The sequence below is a fragment of the Dermochelys coriacea genome, chromosome 2 (genome assembly GCF_009764565.3).
Source record: "Dermochelys coriacea isolate rDerCor1 chromosome 2, rDerCor1.pri.v4, whole genome shotgun sequence".
Lineage (NCBI taxonomy): Eukaryota > Metazoa > Chordata > Testudines > Dermochelyidae > Dermochelys > Dermochelys coriacea.
The window spans coordinates 124,348,192-124,373,455 of NC_050069.1; the positions used below are offsets into that span (position 1 = coordinate 124,348,192).

Genomic DNA, 25,264 nt, shown 5'->3' on the forward strand with positions numbered 1-25,264 from the left:
TTCATGGCCCACTATACAATTTCCATACTCAGATGTGGCCCTCGGGCCAAAACGTTTTCCCATCCCTGACTTAAAGGGTCTCATTTACTATGCTGAAAAAGTTATTCAGTCCTGAAAATAGTCATTTACTGTGTCCAAAAGTATTTCTTCCAGTAGCCAGTTAGCATCTATGTCTTATTAGACACAGGACAATATTCCAATTATTGCTTCTGATGGGTCAGAAGCATAAGAACAAAATAACATGCGAAAACAAGAACTTCATTTCCACCAAGTAGATGAAAGTGCAGAGTAGATGCCCTACATTTTATATTGGATACAACAACCACCACAAACTGAGTTTGGACAAAGTTCCTGAAATCTGCTTCTGAATATAGATTATGTCAAAACAGGATTCACAGGTGCAAGCCTTGGACTAGAGAACGGCACAGCACTCAGGAAGACACCCACAAAATTCTTTGACCATTATTTAAAACAAAAAATAAAAAAGGTTGGTCCCCCCTTCCCCAAAAAGCAGTGGATGCCTTACCCTTGTGGTTCTTGGACAGTCTTGTTTTCCACTTTCTGTTCACACTCCTTTATCATGGAGCTTAAAATAACCTAAAACCACCAAAGAGGAAAATAGGATTTGAAAGGTATGTTCTTCTAACATTAATATTTCTGGTTAAAACTAAATCAAAACCCCTCTAATTCTAGCACAAGCTAAGAAAGAGCTAGAATTTTAAAGGGTGCATTATATTTTCAAGCGCCTTTAAAATGCAAATAATTAACGACACTGTTCTGTGGTTACAAGCATCAAGACTATTTAGAATGTTTCAAGGAAGACATTTTTATTTAGATAGTTACTGTGTTCAAAGATGCCTTTCTTGTAATGAATCAAAGCTCAACCACTCTAATTTTTCATCTTTGACAATAGCTTTACTTCATTTTTCAACATACATTTATAAAAAACTTACATTTCTGTTCTTTACAGATTAATCTTGATAATTAATTTGCATCTGCCTGCTCGGTTTTGGCTTATAGTGTTAACCCTTAAAGTTATCGTTAGAGGTATTGTGTACCAAAGTAAAGATGACAAAAGTTGAGATGGTATCCTGTGCTACAGTTCTTTTATAGAAAGGAAGTGTTATTGTAAGCTCCCCACTGTATTCTCCACTGAATGCATCCAATGAAGTGAGCTGTAGCTCACAAAAGCTTATGCTCAAATAAATTTGTTAGTCTCTAAGGTGCCACAAGTCCTCCTTTTCTTTTTGCGAATACAGGCCAACACGGCTGCTACTCTGAAACCTGTCATTGTAAGCTGGTGCATCATTACAATAGTGTCTGCAAGTGTTGCTATAAATTGAGGCCTGTGGGCATCTCCTTTAAAAATTCTTATTTTAGAGGTTTACATATAATCTTTAAGACTGAATGTGAAAAAAGTAGTCTGTTTCTGTATTTCTAAAGTGAGGAAACATTCTTAATTTGTGTCTGTGCGCGCACATGCATGCAAATGTTAGGCATTGAATGTGGCTGATTGAAAAGGAGTCAGTTTTAGCAGAGATCCTGTGTTCTGGAATAAAGCATACAACACATTTGCCACAGATAATAAAAATGAAAGCTGAAACACTAAAGTATTGTCTTTAACAAAATAGAAAAACTGCAGTTAGAACAGTTATGCAAATCAGTAACAATGCATGGATTGACATTAAAAACATATCTTATATCTAATGCACAAACTAATCACCTGAAGCTTCCACTGGCTCATGGCTTGGCAGAAAGCCAAGGACTTTCCTTGATTCACTTCCTGGTTCCTATTGAGTTAATCATAAAGCCTCAGATATAGCCAAAGCCTGATGAAATCATTCATCCCTTCCTAAAGAATGAATGGTAAAATATGCAGCAATAAGGTGCCTGCATCAAAAGAGTCACCATTGCTACCAACATCCTTGTTGGCAGTCTCACAGAGAATTTAAGGATAGAACAGGACTGGAGATCGACACAAAATTTACTAAAGTTCTCAGAGCCATGTTATCTCAGCAGATCCACACCATTGGGAGCATACACCTGAGTGTCAGAAGTCTTGGCACCATTAGGAAAGGCACAATCATTGGGGCCATACGCACACATATGTACAGTCCTCAACTGTGGTGTGAAGTTTTCTGCAGGACTGAGGTTCTGGTTGACTTCAATTAATTTGAACATACTACTGTTGGAGGACTACTAAATATGAAAGTATGAACGTGCAGAGGCAATATACTCAGAACTTCAATTAAAAGGTAAGCAAGCTTCCTATCTTGATCAAAAGTGTATTCAAATTTCTAAACTGTACGAATTATAAGTTATATAAGTAAAAGAACAAAATCTTAAATGTATTCGGATCTATAGATATATAAAAGAACACCTAGCCAGGGCTCCATATGCTTTCCAGAATAAGGAACCCTTCACTAAATATCTGATCAGTAGCCTCATCCCACTTTCTCCAGCCTTAATACCTTGAATGACCACAATTGCCATGGTATTGGTTAAGAGAAGTATGGGTTAATGCAGCAAGGACCTAAACATTTTAGGACTTTATAGGGAAAACACCTCTGCAGATCCTTTCTCAAGAGATTGATTCATAACTAACCCCATGGTGGAGAGCTGATTACTTACATAACATAAGAACAGATACTGGGTCGGACCATTGGTCCATCTGGCCTAGTATCCTATCTTGACAGATGCCAGATGCTTCAAAGGGAATGAACAGAACAGGGCAATTTATCCTCTATTGACACCTCAATCTGGGACAATTCCTCAGATATGCCACCTAAAAAAAAATGGCTTTTCACATTCTATGCAGTGAAGACTGAAAAGAATTTGTTTAGCTTCTCTGCAACAGCCTTGTTTCCTTGGAGTGCCCCTTTAGCATCTCGATCGCCAGTGGCCCACTAGCTGTTTTTCAGGCTTCCTGCTCTGATGCACTTAATTTTTTTTTTTTAAATGTTAGTTTGTATCTTTTGCTTGCTGCTCTTCCAATTCTTGTTTGGTCTGCCTAATCATACTTGTAACTTGACTTGCCAGAGTTTATGTTCCTTTTTATTTCCTTCAGTAGGATTTCACTTCCAATTTTTAAAAGATATCATTTTATCTCTAACTGCCTCTTTTACTCTGTTTAGCCATGGTGGCATCACTTTTGGTCCCCCCTCCCTTTTTTCTTTTTAATTTGGGGTATACATAAAGTTTGAGCCTCTACTATGGTGTTTTTTAAAAAGTTTTCATGCAGCTTGCAGCCATTTCACTCCTGTGACTGTTCCTTTTAACTTCTGTTTAACTAGCCTCCTTATTGTTGTGTAGTTCCCCTTTTTGAAGTTAAATGCTACTGTGGTGGGATTCTTTGGAATTCCCCCCCCCCCCCAAGGATGTTAAATTTATTTACATGTTTACCGAGAGGTTCAGCTATATTCATCTCTTGGACCAGATCCTGTACTCCTCTTAGGACTCAATCAAGAATTACTTCTCCCCATGTGGGTTCCAGGAATAGCTGCTCCAACCAGCAGTCAACGGTGTCTTGAAATTTTATCTCTGCATCCAGTCATGAGATAAGATGTCAATATGGGGATAGAAAATCCAGTAATTGGGGATTTCAACTGTTTTTGTAATCTCTCTAATCTCCCTGAGCATTTCACCAACACCATCATCTTCCTGGTCAGGTGGTTGCAAGAATATTCCTACTGCTATACTCATATTATTCAAGCATGGAATTTCTATCCATAGAGATTCTGTGGTACTGTTTGATTTATTTAAGATTTTTTCTATATTTGACCCTATGCTTTCTTTTGCAAATAGAAGCACCACACACCAGTGTGACCTACTCTATCATTCTGATATATTTTGTACCCTAGTATTACCATGTCCCATTATCATCATTCCATCTAGTTTCTGTAATGCCTATCATAGCAATATCCTCAGGCACTCAAGTTTACCCATCTTAGTATTTAGACTTCTTGCATTTGTATACTAGCACTTATTAAATTTTTCAATATTTAGTTGTCTTAAGTAGAGGACTTCTTTCCCAAAACATGTAGGGAAGAAAAAAAAAATGTAAATATAGTGTCATGTGGCAGCTTTAGGAATTTCAGAGTCAGAGACGTTTCTCAGATGCTGCCTAAAAGCAAGTGGAACTGGCCCACAGATCATCTGGCATAATGACACAGGATTGAATACAAGCCTTTTAGACAATTTGAACAGAGTGTGATTCACTCCTGAACTTGTTCCTAAATGTCACAAGCAATCTGACGTTAGCTAAATGGTTCTGTCCAATCCAGATAATAACTCAGTAACAACAAACTCAGGAAGTCTAATTATATATAGGGAAATTTAAAAGATTTTGGGGAAGACTGGGTGGGTAGGGGGGTCTACTAACATGGAATCAGAGTCTACGCTAGAGGAAAGACCAGATCTGTGTTCATCCATGAAAAATAAGGCATTTGATATTATCCATCAAGGCAAACATCTGCCCTGGGATGGAGCATGACAACCGATTTTAGAAACCCTGTTTCTTGGAGATCTTAACGATATACCAATGTATGCTGACTTTGGAGCTCGTGACTTCATCTAGCAGACAAAAGCAACTCTCTTGCAGACCAATGAGCCAAGGAAGAGCGAAAGATAAATGTACTATTGTCAAAGACATGCCCTTGTGATCCAAAAGATCACACAGGTGTTTGAAGTGGTATGTTGGACAACATGGCCACAGTTGATAGAAAGCCAAGTCATTGACGAACAGGCCTCAAGATCGAATTGCTCCAAGTTATGACATACTAATATGAATCTAAATTCTTCAGTCGTTTCCAGATCATGAGAACCAAATTTGCGTACACAAATTCTTTATCTTCAATTTAAAGCCCTCTTATTCAACCTAGCAAAGTCCTAAACCTTACACATTATGTAAACTAATACATAAACCTAAACAAAACTAATTGGTTCCACTACATGCAATGATGGCAACACACAATCTTTTACCTTAATCCTAGATATGTTCCTCAACAAGTTACTTTTTCAGATAATATAAGCCATTACTGAATATGATAAAATGGTTGAGAGGAAATGAAACTAGACACAACTTTCATCTGCTGCAGCTTTTTAATTTATCTTTACTTTTTGTAGACACAAAATCATTCAACTCTTCCATGTATACACTGACTGACCCATGCCAGATCCTTTCCAAGAGCACTTGGGGTAAGGGACGTGCAACTCTTGTCACCTCTGACTGATGTTCAGATTGTTACTGTCACTCCTGACTCACCCTTCCGAAGTCAGAGTCAGATTCTTTCCTTCTAAGGCTAGAAAGTTCCCCATTTTAATATTCTTCACCTCTAATTCTATCTTTCTTATATAAGATACACATTTTATTAACCATTAACCAAAACAAGATACACCAAAGTTTATTAAAATATAAACACAGCCAGGAGCAGGGTTTATATTATTAAGTATTGAAGAGCAGGCCTAAAACTCCTACAGAATAGAGTCTCATGGGATTCCCCCAGGTTTGAATTCTGTTGCAATTTAAGCCCATTGCTTCTTGACCTATCCTCATAGGTTAAAAAGAACAATTTTTATCCCTCTTCCATTTTGTAACAATTTTTTATGTACTTGAAAACTGTTAAGTCCCCTCTCAGTCTTCTCTTCTCCAGACTAAACAGACCCAATTTTTTCAGTCTTCCCTTATAGGTCATGTTTTCTAGACCTTTAATCATTTTTGTTGCTCTTCTCTGGACTTTCTCCAATTTGCCCACATCTTTCTTGAAATATGGCAGCCAGAACTGGACACAACATTCCAGTTAAGGCCTACTCAGTACAGAGTTGAACGGAAGAATTACTTCTCATGTCTTGCTTACAACACTCCTGCTAATACATCCCAGAATGTTCACTTTTTTGTTTTGCAGTGGTGTTACACTGTTGACTCATTTAGCTTGTGATCCACTATGACCCCCAAGATCCCTTTCTGCAGTACTCCTTCCTATGCAGTCATTTCCCATTTTGTATGTGTGCAATTGATCGTTCTTTCCTAAATGGAGTACTTTGCATTTGTCCTTATTGCATTTCATCCTATTTACTTCAGACCATTTCTCCAGTTTGTCCAGATCATTTTGAATTTTAATCCTATCCTCAAAGCACTTGCAACCCCTCCTCCAAGCTTGGTGTCATCTGCAAACTTATAAGTGTACTCTCTATGCCATTACCTAAATCATTGATGAAGATACTGAACAGAACTGGACCCAGGACTGATTTCTGTGGGACCTCACTTGATATAGTTACTCCTCACTTAACGTTGTAGTTATGTTCCTGAAAATGCGACTTTAAGCAAAACGATGTTAAGCTAATCCAATTTCCACATAAGAATTAATGTAAATGGGGGGGCTAGGTTCCAGGCACATTTTTTTTTTTTTTTTTGCCAGACAAAAGACTATTTTATCCCTCTCTCTCTCTCTCTCTCTCTCTCTCTATCTACACACATACACACACACACACACACACACACACACACACACACACACACACACAGTATAAGTTTTAAACAAACAATTTAATATTGTACACAGCAGTGATGATTGTGAAGCTTGGTTGAGGTGGTGAAGTCAGAGGGTGGGATATTTCCCAGGGAATGTCTTACTGCTAAATGATGAACTAGCAGTTGGCTGAGCCCTCAAGGGTTGACTCATTGTTCTTAATGTAGCCTCACACTCTACAAGGCAGTGTGAACGGAGGGAGGGGAGACAGCATAGCAGACAGACAGAGACACACACCATGTGTGTGCGAGAGAGATGCGCAGTTCCCTTTCAGATACGCTGACCTCACTCTTAAGTACACTGCCTTGTTAAGTTAATCAGCAAGCTGAGACCACCACTGCTGCCAGGAAGCTCCCTCCATCCTGAGCCCTGTCGTGTATTCCCCCTGCTCTATGGAAGACTGGGTAAGTGGGGTGCAGGAGCAGGGGGGAGGGGGACACCCGGACATTAGCCCCCCCTTCTTCCCCCCCATCCCCTGCACAACAAGCTGGCGGAGGGCAGGAGCAGCACATGGCAGTGGGGGAAGGGACAGCTGAACTGCTGGCAATTGATAGCCTGCTGGGCGGCTGCTGAACAGGGAACTTAGGGGAGCAGGAAGCTGATAGGGGGGCTGCCGGCCCACCCTGGTTCCAAGCGTCCACTAGCTAGCTCCAACGGGATGCTCTTCCTGCAAGCAGTGGACAAAGCAGGCAGTTGCCAAACAATGTAACAAGGGAGCATTGCACAACTTTAAACAATCATGTTCTCTAATTGATCAGCAACAGAACAACATTAACTGGGACGACTTTAAGTGAGGAGTTACCGTATGCCCTTCCTGCTTGACTGTGAACCACTGACAACTACTCTCTGAGGACGCTTTTCCAACCAATTATGCACGCACCTTACAGTAGCTCCAGTAGGGTTTTATTTCCCTAGTTTGTTAATGAAGAGGTCATGCACGACAGTATCAAAACCCTTACTAAAGTCAAGATATACCACATCTACCACTTACCCCCATCCACAAGGCTTGTTTCCTTGTCAAAGAAAGCTATTAGGTTGGTTTGACATGATTTGTTCTTGACAAATCCATACTGACTGTTACTTATCATCTTATTATCTACTAGGTGCTTGCAAATTGATTGCTTAATTATTTGCTCCATTATCTTTCCAGGTACTCAAGGTAAGCTGACTGGTCCATAATTCCCTGGGTTGCCCTTATTTCCCTTTTAATAGCTGGGCACTATACTTGCCCTTTTCCAGTCCTCTGGAATCTCTCCCATCTTCCATGACTTTTCAAAGAAAATTGCTACTGGCTCAGATATCTTCTCAGTCAGCTTCTTGGATGTATTTAATAAGGCCCTGGTAACTAGAAAACATCTACCTGGTCTAGTAATTTTTAACTTGTTCTCAGCCTCTGATCTTATCTCATTTTCACTGGCATTCACTATGTTAGACGTCCAATCGCTACTAACCTTTTTGGCCATTTCCACATTTTCTGTTATCATTTCCCCCCCCCCCCCTTACTATGCCTACCCAGTCCTTCATTTTCCTCTGGCTTCTTTCCTTCATGTCTCTAGCTAGTTTAGTCTCATTTTGTGCCTTCGCCTTTCTAATTTTGTCCCTACGTACTTGTATTATTTGTTTAAATGTGTGTATAGTTCTCTTTTAGCCAAGTTACATTTATTTTAAAGCCTTTTCTCAAGTCAGCCCACCTAGCCACCTGATCATTTCCACTGCTTTCCTGTGAACTCCCTCCAATTTATCAATCTTTTGGGTAATGAACTGCAGAAATGAACACTATTGCCAAATAAGGGTGGTTCCAGAATTGCATCTCAAAATTTTGCAAGTCTTTTTACTGCCATATTGCCCTACAAACATGTCTCATTTGCTGGATCCTTTCAGCATTACTGCTTTCCAAATATCTCCCTTCTACTGAGTTTGTTTCTAAAATGTGTTGTGGCTCCTGGTTTTAGTATATCTTTTTTGACTGTTTAAGAAATGGCACGTGGTAGAAACAGCATTTTCTTCTCCCACTTTCATCAGGAAAAATAGATCAGTTTGTGCTGAAAATCTTCAAGTTTTCAATTTCTTTGTACTGGAAGATTTACTCCAATTTTAGAAAATAGTTTTTAAAAAAATCCTTTCAGTTTACGCATATCAAGAGGACAGTAATTTTTTTCTAACAAGAAAACTATGCTATGATATACATTAGAACCAATAGTCACTACTAACTACTGTACTGCTAACTACTTAAGGCTAAAGATTAAACATCTCATCTATCTATTGCCATCTGTACCTCAAACCAGAATGGTAACTTCAGTTGCTCACCTCATGCTCCGGCGAGAGATGTTCCATGTCAGTTCGTAAACACCTGAGTCCAGGCAAAAAGTGATTAACCATTAAATCCTCTGAAATGACTAGCAGGAAAGCAGTTAAGGCATTTAAAAAAATAATCATCATTTGATGTTACATGGTTTTATCCCAAGGCAATACGCAAACAAATTACTTAAAGATATATTAACATTTATTCTAATTGTTGTGAAGTGTTTCACAGGTTTTGGTTAATTTTAGCAATTTGATAATAAGTGACCCAAAACAGAGTCAAAATGAGAATAATAAATTAAAGAAGAATTAAATGTAAACATAATTAGGGCCTGATCCTGGATAACAGCAGGTAAGCAGCACCAAGTTCAGAAGAAGGTAGGGTGAGGGAAAGAGAATGGAGGCAAGACAGGGCTTAAAATATTTTTGCTACGACATGTTTCACTGTAACACGTTCATTAACCATGACACAACACAAAAATAAAATAGTTTCAGTGTCTGGAATTTAACTGGAATAGTCCATTGCCATCAAAAACTGTTTTTATTCCCTGTTATTTTTGTAATAGGTATGATAAAGCGAAGTAATGGTAAATATACATATGGAAAAGTATCTGAATCAATCTATGTCACTACTATCATTATGTCAAAAGGATGCTAAATGAAGGGGAATTGAGGATGGAAGGAATTTAAGCATGATATATCTACACAATTCTCTTTAGGGTTCTTCCCTACCCCAAAAGCAGATTTAAAAAAATAAATTTCAGTTCTATCTCTTGTGAATATCTGCTTTTTAGATTATAGAGAAGCTCACATACTATTATTACTACTCCAAGGGAGCAAGCTATTTTGTAATTCCCAAATATTAAAAAACAAAAGGATGAAAACAATTAACAGTTAAAAACATAACCACACAAGGATACAACAACAGGAAAGAGCACTATAGGCTTCGAACAGATGGGTTGCAATGTCCAGTCTCTTTGAATCCACAGACTGCTGGTTGTTGACCAAGGCTAACTTGTGTAAGTGCGGAATAACAACTGGAATAGTAAATATTTGAGTCAAAGTATTATTTTACATAGACTTTCACAGACTTTTCTCCCATATACACTAACTTGCAAAGAAGTTTCTTTCTTTGCAGCAGCCTTTATGATAAAATGATAAGCAATTCCCACCCTACTTTTATGCAATAGGAATAGCACCAGATTAAGTTGTTAAGGAGAAAAATACAATGTACTATAGCCTCTTGAAAAAGTATTTGTCAACAGTTGTTAAAGAAGTATCTGTGATAGAAACAAATATCTGAAATAGCTCAGCAACCAATGTGTGGTAACGGCTGGTAAAATGATGGCTTTCAGTGGGATTGCTAGTTGGGTTTCAATTACTATGTTGCAAATGTATTTCAAAGAAAACGGCAGAATATTGGCTCTTGAATTAAAAAAACCACAAGTGTTAAAAACACTGCTCACATTATATATATCTGTGGAATATGAAGAGTTGCAAATTTATAGAAAACATTTCTCAGCATGAATTGATTCAGTATTATTTTTCACATTCTGCTAATGCTCTCTATCAATGTTACTCTATTTAACAAACAGTAACCAACTTATGAAGTTATTTTTAGGTAAGGAACATTCACTTAAGTTGCAGCTTACATTCATCTCTAAATCTCGGCTCAGCATTAGGTCCGACTCTTCCAAATGTTTTTATGATCTCTGTGTGTAAAGAATGCTGGTCTTGATACTGAGGATCTTCCAAGAAAGAAGCCAACTGCATTTTTACTCTTTCCAGTAGCTTAAATATTCACAAAAAAAAGTAAAAGTTAACAAAAAAAGGTGTCAGAAAACTTCAGTCACTTAGAGTATATTTCTGTTTTCTATCCATTTTCAGAATTGTTTAAAATACTGATTTTTTTGTTGTTAATCTAGTATTCTTCTCTATTACAGTATATTTTAATTCCTTTTCTGTGTCCTGCCTTTTAGGATGCTATCACAATATCTTACTTGACTAAGGGAATTGTTCTATATACAGATTTGCCCAAAGGCTCCATTATTATGTTCCCTTATCCCCAATTATTTTCATTTTTTTATTTAGTTAGAATTGAAGTATTAAATGCCCTATCAATGTTTTAAATATCAGAAATAGCCTGGTGAGAAATGGAAGGAAGGGATGTGGGCAGAGCCAGAAGGAACTACTTTACAAATAATTAATGAAATTAAAGAGAGCACATGGATAGACAAAAGACCAGAAAAAAATTAAAAGGCATTTTACATTATCAAAACAGATAAATATTATGTACAAACTGGCAATTTTTTCTGCACTCAAACTTGAAAGGACTGAATAGCATTTAAAAGCATTCAGATAAAAAGTAAAGCAACATTCTCCTGGTCAGAGGTCTTCTGTGGGAGGTTTCTGGATGACACATAACCTCTACGTTACAAAGAGAGAGTTTTATAATGGGAGCAATTAATATACTTATTTCAGATAGTTAACCAAGGACTTTTTAGCTAAATGCAATATATAACATGAATTCCAAACTACGAAATTGCTACTTATCCATCTTCCAAAAACTGTACTTGTGAGTCATTATTGACTTCTTATTCACATTTCCTCAAACACATTATTTTAGGATTTAAGAACATGTTGAAATTACAGGAAGAATGCAAGCGCTGCAGAAAGTTGTGTGCGCTTTTTATACCTCTTATTGTACACACACTAAGCAAAATGAAGTATACATTCTCCTGCTGGCAGATACTCCTAACTTTTGTAAAACTATGAAACTGTTAATCATATTCACCACAATTTTTCAATCTATCAATTTAACACCAAAAAAAACTATAGGAGCAATTAATGTACTCCTCAAATAGATTTAATTGTTGGCTGCTTAAAGGATTCTAATTAGCATTTTAAAGTTAAATAAAAAACACTTATTTATTTTTTGTGCATGACTTTAATGCTGGATTATCAACATCTCTTAGCTAATTTGTCAGCTTTTTTTTTTCTGTTAAATCCACTTTTATGTTCTAAATTATGCTTGGTCTTGTAAACACAGGGTAAATAAATGTAATATTTATACTTCTCTGATTACAAATGAAGAGAGTTCACTCAGGAAAATGCCCTAATGCCTTATTATCAATCCATCAAAACATCCAATACCCCTATGTACTATTATTCTAAAGTTATTTTTTAGAATCTCCTAAAACTCAGAATACAACTATCATTGATTCCCAACTTCACAGTTAACTCCCATCAGGCTGATGTTTTGGATTTCTGTGCCATAATGAGAAATGTCTTCACAAAGAGCATCATTGTACAAAATCCTGAAGTCTAGCACAGAAGAATTAGCTAGCTTCTGCTTCCATCCTCTTGTAAGACAGAGTTTTGTGTTTGAAACAAGTATTTCTTCTAATAGTAAATCTATTGTTTTGCAAAAGGTAGGAAACTTGGATTTTCTTAAACATTACTGTGAGAGAAACTTAATTTATAAGTAGTATCTCTTGCTCACAGTTTGGCAGCAAGTTACTATACTTGTCAAACTCAACCATCTGCTATATGATTGAGCAATAGTTTGACCACTGCTAATAGTTCAGTTTGTTTACGACACGCAATATTCCTACCTCTCTCTGTGTAACTGTTTCCATGATGGTACCAAAAGCAGGAATTGTGGCTATCCTTACAGAGCTATAAGAAGAGAAAAAAAATCTTTAAGCTGTGTTTAACCTTAAGAATGAATAGAATTAAAAGTAATGCAAATTCAAAGTTAGTACTTTAAGATATATAAGCTTCTAGCAGTGACAAAATAAAAAAAATTAAGCAGATGAGGAAAAATGCTCAAAAGACTTGATTAACTCAAGGTCTCAGTCTGAAACTCACAATTCAGGATCACTGGACAAGGTAACAAGGGCCGGAGCAACCCGCTTGTCAACTAAGGCTTCACTCATGCCTCGAAGAGTCAGCTGTAAACCAGTCAACATGCAATAAAAAATGGTTTGGTAAACTGGAAGGAGAACTGGGTTAGCTGTGACTGAGGATGGGCAGGCAGACTCAGGGGCCTTTGTTGGTTTAGTCACTCACACAAGACATTAAAATGGTCAAAACTCTTTGTTCATGCTCTGCACTTACTGGTAACAACCTGTTAGTGATATCAGCAAAAGCATCCCTCCTCGTCTTGGAAGAAATATCACATCAGTATGCTGGCTCTTGAAATGTGTACACAGGCACTGAACTTCTACAGTTACTTATCAGAGATTATGGTAGCACTAACAGATTATTTTGCATTTCAATATTTTGAGTCTTGTTTATGTATTTTCTTCAAGCTAACAGTGGTAGCCCTATAAGAAATATTCGCCACATTTGATTTACTGCAGTAAGCCTGATAATTGAAATCTGCAGGTGTTGACTGCAAATATATTAAAACATTAATATTCAAACAATTATTTATTTAAGAGAATTAATGTACATGTAACAATTTTCAATTTAAAATTACTTTTCTGTAATTTTACTATCTTCTAGTTATTGCCAAAATAATTTTCACTTTTAGATACTGCAGTCAATCTAGTTTTTACCTGCAACTGAAAGAGGCTCATCTTAAATGCTTTTTTCTATTAGAAAGCTTTTGTCACTGGAATATTAAAGAAAACTGATGGTTATCTCTTGACAAGTATTCAGAGGGATGCTTAATGTATACGGCAATCAGTAAACTTACATTTCAGGGTCACTGGAGAGAGTAATGAGAGCAGGAACAACTCTCTGAGCTACAAGAGTTTCATGTACCCCCTTCACCAACAGCTGAGTGGTCAGAGCAGGGGGGGTATCACAGTTGATGCACGGAAAGAGCGAGCACAGTATCATGGGAAGAAGAGTGGCACAACCGAGAAAGAGAGAGAGAGAGAGAGAGAGAGAAAGAAAAACACAAAAAGCAAACCAAAATTAGAAGCTAAGCAAATACAGCTACACTAGTGCTTTATATATGCAGAGGGCATGAAGAAAGCTCAGGTGGCCTGGCAGTCAGTTCAAACCTGATGGAGGCTGTTCAAACAAAGTGTCTTGGTCTATATATTTTCCAGGTTTTTTGCTATTTGGAAACTCAAATAACCACTAAAGGAAACAAACAGTCTAACTTGTAATTTACTTAGACTGCAAATCATTTGAAATACCAAAGTGATGCAAATTTGAATTTTGAAATTCAAGCATACTTGAATACAGTTCCAAGTCAATGGGATTATATTTTGCTGCTAATATATGACTGGCAGGTGCAAAATGAACTGCTTTGCCAGATTGAATGCATGCAGTTTTCCAACACTAAACTGAAGCTGTAGGACCACTACTGTTAAAACTGTACATTTTGTAACTTGGCATAACAAACACCTTCTCAGATGCCACTAGGCTTACTTCATAATATTTTTGGAATACTTTAGATATCAGAGCCATCAAGCAGCGCACATCCCAAACATCCTCAAACTGTCCTTGCTGGTCCAGGCGAGTAAAAAAATCTCATAATCAGTAACTATCAGATTTTCAAATACTTCCCAATACGAAAACTATAGATTTACTTATTGCAATAAATCCCAATTTTGAAAATGTTGTGTATGAATACTTTTTCCTGTGCCCACAAATATCTGGAAGTCTTTTCAATTTAAAAGTCACATTAAAGGGCATGTGAATATACCTGATTTCCTTTTTCAGAAATAACCATGCTGCTTGCTCAGTAGGGTTTAATTTGGCCAAGTAGCAAACAGCAGCCTCTGTAAAAGTGTTTCATAAATGACAAATCCCAAACTTTCTTCAATGATTACCCAAATGGGTATTTTATTTGCATCATTTAAAAGATGGAAGTATTGTGGATTTTCTTCTATCCTGTGCCCCACCTAAGAAAACCCACAATTTTATTTTATGTGCTACTTCCAGTGGCAGATTAGCCACTGAGCCAACAGGGCCCATGCCCGGGGCCCCGGCCAATTGAGGACCCCTAGAAAAATGGGTGCCCCCAGATCCTAACCCGCTCAGTACTCCAGCCCAGGAGCTGGTTCGGGGTGCAGGGGCTTACGCTGGTCTGCCCGGGTGCTCCAGCCAGGCTGCGGGGTCAGGACACGGAGGCTTACCCCGGTCTGCCTGCTCGGTGCTCCAGCTGAGGAACTGGGTTAAAGCGCGGGGGCTTGGTCATGCTCTGCCTGATATACCCACGGGAGCTTGCAACACAGTAGCTTGGCGCGCCCCACCCCCTGGTTAGAACACCGGGCAGGTGGAGTAGGGCTAGCCCCCATGTCCCGACCCCATTTCCCCAACAGGAGCACCGGTGTGGGGGGTGGGGGGGAGATAGCTGGTAGGGGGGTGGGGAGGGGCCCCCACAAAACCCTAATCTGCCCTGGCTACTTCATAGCATATAAAACATATAAACTGTACCTATTCAGTGAATTCTGAAATGTTCAGAAGATGCATCAATGATGTAAGAGATACCAGGTGGGTGATGTAATATCTTTGATTGGACCAACTTCTGCAGTTGGTCCAATCAAAGGTATTACCTCACCCACTTTCTCTTTCTAATATCCTGGGATTAACATGGCTACAATTCCACTGCCTATTTCAATGATATAGTAATTATTTCAACTTCTACCAAAATAGCAAATTAAATTTCTTGCCTTTACCAAACAGTGGCATCAGAGGACTGAGAAGGGCCATGTGAGTATAGGGCAAGTTAAACTATTTATAGCATATGAAGCACTGTAAATGCAGTCTGTTTCTTACTCTCAAACAATCACTTGGGAACCCATTTTTGCATTTTGGTGTTTCTCTCAGTACTTGGGTGCCTACATTTGAACCTTCTTATTCATGGAGTAGTTTGAGACTGAATTAAAAAGGGTTCAAAGTGTTAAAAATGAAAGCTTCCAGAAACAGACACCTAAATTTATTTTGAAAGTTATAATTTTTATCAAGAGACATTGCATCTTTTCTAATGAGTTTTATTTTTAACCCAACTAGAAGAGTACCTACTAATTTACTACTTGGAATTATGCTCCCAGTACACTGGGCTCCACCAATATATACTGTAGCACAGTGGAGAAAGTTGATCACAGTGAAAAACCCAGAAGGCAATCTGAACTAGCAATTTTTTTTTGTTCAACTTTTATAGGATGATGATGCAGGGAACAGACTACGTCACTGCAATATTGGTTTGCTATGCCCACAATCCCCTCCGACCTCTCAATTTCCATAATCTCCCCTGAGGACTTTCCCCAAATTCTCCCCATTTTCAAAATTATAAATTAATCCCTGTAAAAATATTTCTCTGGACAGATATGGCTACTTTTCAGAATCCCACTTGGTCAAACTCTGAAGTCAGCGGTGAAATAGTTGGAGATAATTGGTTTTCCAAGGATCTGCAGTAGTAATAAAATGAAGCCTGGGTCCTATACTTTGGAGCATTTTACAGATCTATTAAACAGTGGGAGTGAAGGGCTTTGAGTTCAAAAGGAATTCAGGATAATTTGTACACATTACACTCAGAGCAAACTAAATAGGCTAAATCCCATAACTTTGTGCACTGGTTATTCTCCATTTGGTATGAACATTGTGTTTCTTTAATCTAAAATTTGATTTGATTTTAACACTAAAAAAAATTCCCCAAAGCACAAAAAAAAGGAGGTTTCCAACTACATAATTATATTACATACTAATTATTTCCATGCTTATTTACTGTGAGGTCAGCTGAAAAAAATGGCTGAAATGCTAATCGTAAGTACAGCTCTTTAAATTGCCATTAAGGAAATGACCACTGTTTGTTGAATTAAGATTAGCCTACTTTTGTTCAGTGATTAGATGACCATTTTCCCATTTAATAAACATACAATGTACACTTTTTACTTTTAATTCCTATAATTTGTGAGCACTTTTTTTTTTTTTTTTACCCATTGCAGCTTTTTTTTTAAAGGAGGACTTTTTTCTTGAGGAAATGTACTAATTATAACAAGAAAGCTTGGGATTCACATGATTAGTGAAGAGATAAACATGATCTCAGTTCCATCACAATTTGAGCAACACTTCCATTAAAATATAGTAAAATATATTTTTGACCTGAAGGTAAAAAGAGGCTTTCCCTTATGATTTATATTTGAATTATAACTGTTCCTGAACTAGAACCTATCATACAGACCAACAAAGCTCATAACCCAAATATGCATGAATAGTGTTCAAACCAGCGCAAGTCAAATTTGGGATAACACTAAGAACTGGAAAGTACTGACAAAATGTTAACAATTAAAAGCACAGAAACAGCGGAAAGGGGGAAGCCAGATAATATTCAGCATATAAATTTACACAGTGAGACTAACACAATATTTTTATTTTTACTCTTTATTTTAATTCCTTTATAGACCTATTTATTGTAGCTGTCTACACATACTAAGTCTACAGAGGTGCAACACAGAACTCTCAGTCCAAGGAGAGTGGGGTGGATGCTAAGGTGGCTTTAGGTCACCTTTGTACCTCTCAATCCTTGACTGCTGTGGGGGCCCTCGATGTAACTTAGACAATCTTAGAGGCCTGTCCAAGTTACAGCAGCCTTCAAGGGACACAGGACTGCTCAGAACCTCAGCAATGCTGTATGCAGTGGTCTGGCCCCTGTAAACCTGCTCTCCTTCTGGAAAATCAGGTTTTGAGACAGGGTCCTCAGAAGGCACCTTACTGTTTTCCTCAATGCCTGTGCCAAGGGAATCCTTCAACGGTCAGAATCAGGGCTTTGAGGACCCATTTACCCCACTCCAGCCCTCCTACACAGAGTAAAGGTATCAGAGCAAGGATGAAGATCTCACCCCAAATGTTTATGTGAGAATTATGCTCTGTAAGCTCTGTAAGTGCAATGTCTACTTACACGCTACTGACATTTAGGAAATGGTGATATTATTTAAAAAACAGGGTTTTTTTATGTTTAAGGAAAATGTCTGCAACAGCATATGCCCTGCAATTCAGGAGAAAGTTTTTTACCCTAATTTGTTTTATTGTCAGACAATATAGACTGTTCAAAACCCACTTATTTTGCCCCTCATTTGGGGATGGGAAGAAACATTACAGTTCAGGCCACAGCCATTATGACTGAGGTCCTTCAAAGATGTTGCCAAGGGCCTCCAGCAAGCAAAGAGGAGTGAGGCTCTAATATTCCAAGACAAGCAGAATGATTTGATAACATTTGAGACCATCTGAAAGTGCTTTAATGGTGGGTATCTGTATCACCATTTTACAGAGGGGGAAACTGAGGCACAAACTGATCAAGTGATTTAATTAAAGTTGCATAGGCAGGTCTTTTGACCCCCAATCCAGTGCCAGAACCACACTGCTTGCTGCTTCCCCTTTAGGACTATTTGCTGGCTTAGAATCCTGTTGAATTCTAAAACATCTTCATTACAATAGCACATAGAGCAGAGGTGGTCAAACTACAGCCTGCGGGCCACATCTGGCCCGCAGGACCCTCCTACCTGGCCCCTGAGCGCCTGGCCTGGGAGGCTAGCCCCTGGCCCCTCCCCTGCTGTTCCCCTCCCAAGCAGCCTCAGCTCATTGTGCTGCTGGCGCAATGCTCTGGGTGGCGGGGCTGCAAGCTCTTGCCGGGCGGCGCAGCTGCAGAGCCATGGCTTGACCCAGTGCTCTGTGCTGCGTGGTGGCATTGCTGGCTACAGTAGGGCAGCGCAGCTGCCTGTCCTGGTGCTCTGGGAGACGCAGCTATAGTGCCGCCAGCCACCGGAGCTCCAGGCAGCGCAGTCGGTGGTGTGGATAGGGGGCAGGGCGGTCAGAGGGCAGGGAACAGGGAGGTTGAATGGGGGCAGGGGTCCTGGGGGGGCACTTAGGAAGGAGGGGGGATTGGATGAGGTGGCAGGGGGCAGTCAGGGGTGGGGGATCCAGGGGTGGTCAAGGGACGGGGGGGTTGGATGGGGCAGGAGTCCTGGGATGAGAAGTAGGGGCGGTCAGAGAGGGGACGGGGGCTGGGCCACGCCTGTCTGTTTGGGGAGGCACAGCCTCCCCTAACCGGCCCTCCATACAATTTCGGAAACCCAATGTGGCCCTCAAGCCAAAAAGCTTGCCCGCCCCTGACATAAAGGGTGGGTCCCAACCACAGTTGTGAGCACACTGTTCTAGGTGCTGCAGACGCCACTCCACTCAGTACAATACATTTACAACCAAATGGAATAGCAGGAATATAATTGAGGACAAAATATGACCCCAAAGAAAAATATTTCATGTACTACTTGCCTTTTACTAAAGTGGGGGAAAGTATTAATAGAAGCAATATATTGGCTGGTGATAAGGTATTTATATTAAAACATGCCTATGATTTAATTAATTCTTTGCTACTCAGAGCAGATTTAGCCCTGGTCTACAGAAGGCGTTGAGGTTGAATTTTGCAGTGTTAAATCGATTTAACCCTGCACCCGTCCACATGACGAAGCCCTTTTTTTCGACTTAAAGGGCTCTTAAAATCGATTTCCTTACTCCCCCCCAACAGGGGGATTAGTGCTGAAATTGGTTTTGCTGGGTCGAATTTGGGGTACTGTGGACGCAATTAGATGGTACTGGCCTCCAGGAGCTATCCCAGAGTGCTCCATTGTGACCACTCTGGACAGCACTCTCAACTCAGATGCACTGACCAGGTAGACGGAAAAGGCCCGCGAACTTTTGAATTTCAATTTCCAGTTTGGCCAGTGTGGCAAGCTGCAGGTGACCATACAGAGCTCATCAGCAGAGGTGACCATGATGAAGTCCCAGAATCGCAAAAGAGCTCCAGCGTGGACCGAACGGGAGGTACGGGATCTGATCGCTGTATGGGGAGAGGAATCCGTGCTATCAGAACTACGTTCCAGTTTTTGAAATGCCAAAACATTTGTGAAAATCTCCCAGGGCATGAAGGACAGAGGCCATAACAGGGACCCAAAGCAGTGCCGCGTGAAACTTAAGGAGCTGAGGCAAGCCTACCAGGAAACCAGAGAGGCGAACGGCTGCTCCGGGTCAGAGCCCCAAACATGCCGCTTTTATGATGAGCTGCATGCCATTTTAGGGGGTTCAGCCACCACTACCCCAGCCGTGTTGTTTGACTCCTTCAATGGAGATGGAGGCAACACGGAAGCAGGTTTTGGGGACGAGGAAGATGATGAGGAGGTTGTAGATAGCTCACAGCAAACAAGTGGAGAAACTGGTTTTCCCGACAGCCAGGAACTGTTTCTCCCCCTGGACCTGGAGCCAGTACCCCCCGAACCCACCCAAAGCTGCCTCCTGGACCTCTGGTGAGTGTACCTTTTAAAATACTATACAAGGTTTAAAAGCCAGCATGTTTAATGATTAATTTGCCCTGGCATTCATGGCTCTCCTGGATATACTCCCAAAGCCTTTGCAAAAGGTTTCTGGGGAGGGCAGCCTTATTCCATCCACCAAGGTAGGACACTTTACCAGTCCAGGCCAGTAGCACGTACTCGGGAATCACTGTAAAACAAAGCATTGCAGGGTATGTTTGCTGGCGTTCAAACAACATCCGTCCTTTATCTCTCTGTGTTATCCTCAGGAGAGTGATATCATTCATGGTCACCTAGTTGAAATAGGGTGCTTTTCTTAAGGGGACATTCAGAGGTGCCCGTTCCTGCTGGGCTGTTTGCCTATGACTGAACAGATATGTTCCCCGCTGTTAGACATGTGGTGGAGGGAGGCAAAATGCGACCTTGTAACGAAAGCACATGTGCTATGTATGTAATGTTAACAGCAAGGTTTACCGTGAAAGAGTGTACCCATTGTTCTATAAAATGTGTCTTTTTAAATACCACTGTCCCTTTTTTTTTCCCCCCCTCCACCAGCTGCATGTGTTTCAAGGATCACAGGATCTTCTCCTTCCCAGAGGGTAGCAAAGATTAGAAGGCGAAAAAAACACACTCGCGATGAAATGTTCTCTGAGCTCATGCTGTCCTCCCACACTGACAGAGCACAGATGAATGCGTGGAGGCAGACAATGTCAGAGTGCAGGAAAGCACAAAATGACCTGGAGGAGAGGTAGTGGGCTGAAGAGAGGGCGGAAGCTGAAAGGTGGCGGCAGCGTGATGAGAGGAGGCAGGATTCAATGCTGAAGCTGCTGGAGGATCAAACTAATATACTCCAGTGTATGGCTGAGCTGCATGAAAGGCAGCATGAGCAGAGACCGCCGCTACAGCCCCTGTGTAACCAACCACCCTCCTCCCCAAGTTCCATAGCCTTCTCACCCAGACGCCCAAGAACGCGGTGGGGGGGGGCCTCTGGCCACCCAGCCACTCCACCCCAGAGGATTCCCCAAGTAACAGAAGGCTGGCATTCAATAAGTTTTAAACTTTTAAAGTGCTGTGTGGCCTTGTCCTTCCCTGCTCCACCACCCCTCCTAGGCTACCTTGGTAATTATCCCGCTATTTGTGTGATGAATTAATAAAGAATGCATGAATGTGAAGCAACAATGACTTTATTGCCTCTGCAAGCAGTGATTGAAGGGAGGTGGGGAGGGTGGTTAGCTTATAGGGAAGTAGAGTGAACCAAGGGGCGGGGGGTTTCATCAAGGAGAAACAAACAGAACTTTCACACTGTAGCTTGGCCAGTCATGAAACTGGTTTTCAAAGCTTCTCTGATGCGCACCGTACCCTCCTGTGCTCTTCTAACCGCCCTGGTGTCTGGCTGTGCATAACCAGCAGCCAGGAGATTTGCCTCAACCTCCCACCCCGCCATAAACGTCTCCCCCTTACTCTCACAGATATTGTGGAGCGCATAGCAAGCAGTAATAATAGTGGGAATATTGGTTTTGCTGAGGTCTAACTGAGTCAGTAAACTGCGCTAGCGTGCTTTTAAACATCCAAATGCACATTCTACCACCATTCTGCACTTACTCAGCCTGTAGTTGAACAGCTCCTGACTACTCTCCAGGCTGCCTATGTATGGCTTCATGAGCCATGGCATTAAGGAGTAGGCTGGGTCCCCAAGGATAACTATAGGCATTTCAACATCCCCAACGGTTTTCTGGTCTGGAAGAAAGTCCCTTCCTGCAGCTTTTGAAACAGACCAGAGTTCCTGAAGATGCGAGCATCATGTACCTTTTCCGGCCATCCCACGTTGATTTTGGTGAAACGTCCCTTGTGATCCACCAGTGCTTGCAGCACTATTGAAAAGTACCCCTTGCGGTTTATGTACTCGCTGGCTTTGTGCTCTGGTGCCAAGATAGGGATATGGGTTCCATCTATGGCCCCACCACAGTTAGGGAATCACATTGCAGCAAAACCATCCACTATGACCTGCACATTTCCCAGGGTCACTACCCTTGATACCAGCAGATCTTTGATTGCGTTGGCTACTTGCATCACAGCAGTCCCCACAGTAGATTTTGCCCACTCCAAATTGATTTCTGACTGACCAGTAGCTGTCTGGCGTTGCAAGCTTCCACAGGGCTATTGCCACTCGCTTCTCAACTGTGAGGGCTGCTCTCATCTTGGTATTCTTGCGCCTCAGGGCAGGGGAAAGCAAGTCACGAAGTTCCATAAAAGTGCCCTTATGCATGCGAAAGTTTCACAGCCACTGGGAATCGTCCCAGACCTGCAACACTATGCGGTCCCACCAGTCTGTGCTCGTTTCCCAGGCCCAGAATCGGCGTTCCACCGCATGAGCCTGCCCCATTAGCACCATAATGCCCACATTGCCAGGGCACGTGCTTTGGGAGAAGTCTGTGTCCATGTCCTCATCACTCTTGTAACTGCGCTGACGTCGCCTACTCACCTGGTTTCACTTTGCCAGGTTCTGGTGCTGCATATACTGGTGGATAATGCGTGTGGTGTTTAATGTGCTCCTAATTGCCAAAGTGATCTGAGTGGGCTCCATGCTTGCCATGGTATGGCATCTGCACAGAAAAAAAGCGTGGAACGATTGTCTGCTGTTGCCCTGACGGAGGGGGGGCGACTGACGACATGGTTTACAGGGTTGGCTTACAGGGAATTAAAATCAACAAAGGGTGCGGCTCTGCGAGAAACTGAATGGCTGCCTCAAGGATAGAACTCAAAACTGGGTTTAGCAGGCCATTGATTTCATGAAGGGAGGGAGGAGAAAATGAACACAAAGCAAATCTGGTCTATTTCTTATTTTGAGCCACTTCATCTATCTTTATACATCTTGCTGGCAGCAGACTGTGCAGTACGACCGCTAGCCATTGTCACCTCCTGTGTGCTCGGCAGAAGATGGTGCAGTATGACTGCTGGCCATCATCTTGTGCTGGCTGCAGATTAAAAGACAGTGCACTGCCGGAAGGACTCAATCGCCATGAGACAAAAAAAGGGAAATGACCTGGCTGAGTCACTCTCATGTTTGCCCAGGCGCCCGGTTAAAAGAGCACCCAGGACTACGTCAATGACGGCTACCAGTCATATTGCACTGTCTGCTGCCAAAAGGCAATAAACTGCTGCTGTGTAGCAATGCAGTACCATGTCTGCCAGCACCCAGGAGACATACAGTGATGGTTAGCTGAGCGGGCTTGCTGTGGTATGGCGTCTGCACAGGTAACTCAAGAAAAAAGGCACAAAATGACTGTCTGCCTTGCTTTTACGGAGGGAGGGAGGGAACGGGGGCCTGACGATATGTACCCAGAACCACCCGCGACAATGTTTAGCCCCATCAGGCACTGGGATTTCTACCCAGAATTAAAATGGGCGGTGGAGACTGCGGGAACTGTGGGATAGCTACCCAGAGTGCAAAGCTCCGGAAGTCGACGGTTGCCTCGGTACTATGGACACAGTCCGCCAACTACATGCACTTAGAGCAGTTGTGTGGGGACACACACGCTCGACTGTATAAAAACGCTTTCTACAAAATCGACCTAATTTCGTAGTGTAGACATGCCCTTAGGCTCTGATCCTGCACCTGGATTCAAGTGTGCAGATCCCTGCACTCATGTGGAGCCCCATATACTGCAATGACACACGAAGTACCAGAGTCTCATGCATAAGGAATTAGTGCAATTATAAAAGAGATAAATACACTTTTCAGGTGTGTGAAGCACAGAAGTCCTTGTACTTCAGGCAACTGAGGAAAGATATTGGGACATCCTACTGTATTTCTCTACTTCTGATATTTTTAGATTTGATGGCTAAGGAGATAAACAAATTCATGCAAACTTAGTGGTTCTTTAGAATGTCTATAAATTTGCACAGTATGAAAACAGAGATGGGGAGAGCTCACAGAGTTACTCTATATCTTCTTGTGACAAATTTAAAACTATAAAGCAATGTATTATGAATACTACTGACTTTTCTCTCAATGTCAGGTAATGACAAAAATTGGCTTGTAATGCAATTCTGAAGCATTAGAGTATAGATTCATAGATATTAAGGTCAGAAGGGACCATTATGATCATCTAGTCCAACCTCCTGCACAACGCAGCCACAGAATCTCACCCACCCACTCCTGCGAAAAACCTCTCACCTTTGTCTGAGCTATTGAAGTCCTCAAATCGTGGTTTAAAGACTTCAAGGAGCAGAGAATCCTCCAGCTAGTGACCCGTGCCCCATGCTACAGAGGAAGGTGAAAAACCTCCAGGGCCTCTTCCAATCTGCCCTGAAGGAAAATTCCTTCCCGACCCCAAATATGGCGATCAGCTAAACCCTGAGCATATGGGCAAGATTCACCAGCCAGATACCCAGGAAAGAATTTTCTGCAGTAACTCAGATTCCACCCCATCTAACATCCCATCACAGGCCATTGGGCCTATTTACCATGAATATTTAAAGATCAATTAATTACCAAAATCATGGTATCCCATCATACCATCTCCTCCATAAACTTATCGAGTCTAATTTTAAAGCCAGATAGATCTTTTGCCCCCACTGCTTCCCTTGGAAGGCTATTCCAAAACTTCACTCCTCTGATGGTTAGAAACCTTCATCTAATTTCAAGTCTAAACTTCCCATTGACCAGTTTATATCCATTTGTTCTTGTGTCCAGATTGGTACTGAGCTTAAATAATTCCTCTCCCTTTCCAGTATTTATCCCTCTGATATTTATAGAGAGCAATCATATCTCCTCTCAACCTTCTTTTAGTTAGGCTAAAAAGCCAAACTCCTTGAGGCTCCTTTCATAAGACAAGTTTTCCATTCCTCGAATCATCCTAGTAGCTCTTCTCTGTACCTGTCCCAGTTTGAATTCATCCTTCTTAACCATGAGAGACCAGAACTGCACACAGTATTCCAGGTGAGGTCTCACCAGTTCCTTATATAATGGTACTAAAATCTCCTTATCTCTACTGGAAATACCTGACCTGATGCATCCCAAGACCGCATTAGCTTTTTTCACGGCCATATCACATTGGCAGCTCATAGTCATCCTATGATCAACCAATACTCCAAGGTCCTTCACCTCCTCCGTTACTTCTAATTGATGCATCCCCAGCATATAACTAAAATTCTTGTTATTAATCC

The 25,264-nt window shown here is 41.0% G+C and overlaps 1 protein-coding gene across 9 annotated transcripts in view; it reads right to left on the bottom strand.

The window, feature by feature from the left end:
* RELCH (RAB11 binding and LisH domain, coiled-coil and HEAT repeat containing) overlaps window positions 1–25,264 on the bottom strand; it is a 130,796-nt gene that overhangs the window by 15,316 nt on the left and 90,216 nt on the right. For 6 of the 9 annotated variants that reach the window (XM_043508421.1, XM_038388754.2, XM_038388760.2 and 3 more), the window contains 6 exons: window positions 13,531–13,613; window positions 12,443–12,506; window positions 10,481–10,619; window positions 9,749–9,865; window positions 8,835–8,923; window positions 527–597 (listed from right to left, as the gene is read on the bottom strand). In XM_043508421.1, the coding sequence (XP_043364356.1) occupies window positions 527–597; window positions 8,835–8,923; window positions 9,749–9,865; window positions 10,481–10,619; window positions 12,443–12,506; window positions 13,531–13,613 (563 nt within the window). Of the gene's footprint in view, window positions 1–526; window positions 598–8,834; window positions 8,924–9,748; window positions 9,866–10,480; window positions 10,620–12,442; window positions 12,507–12,698; window positions 12,782–13,530; window positions 13,614–25,264 lie in introns of those variants that run through there. The other 3 variants (XM_038388756.2, XM_038388753.2, XR_005290941.2) reach the window with 2 other exon arrangements.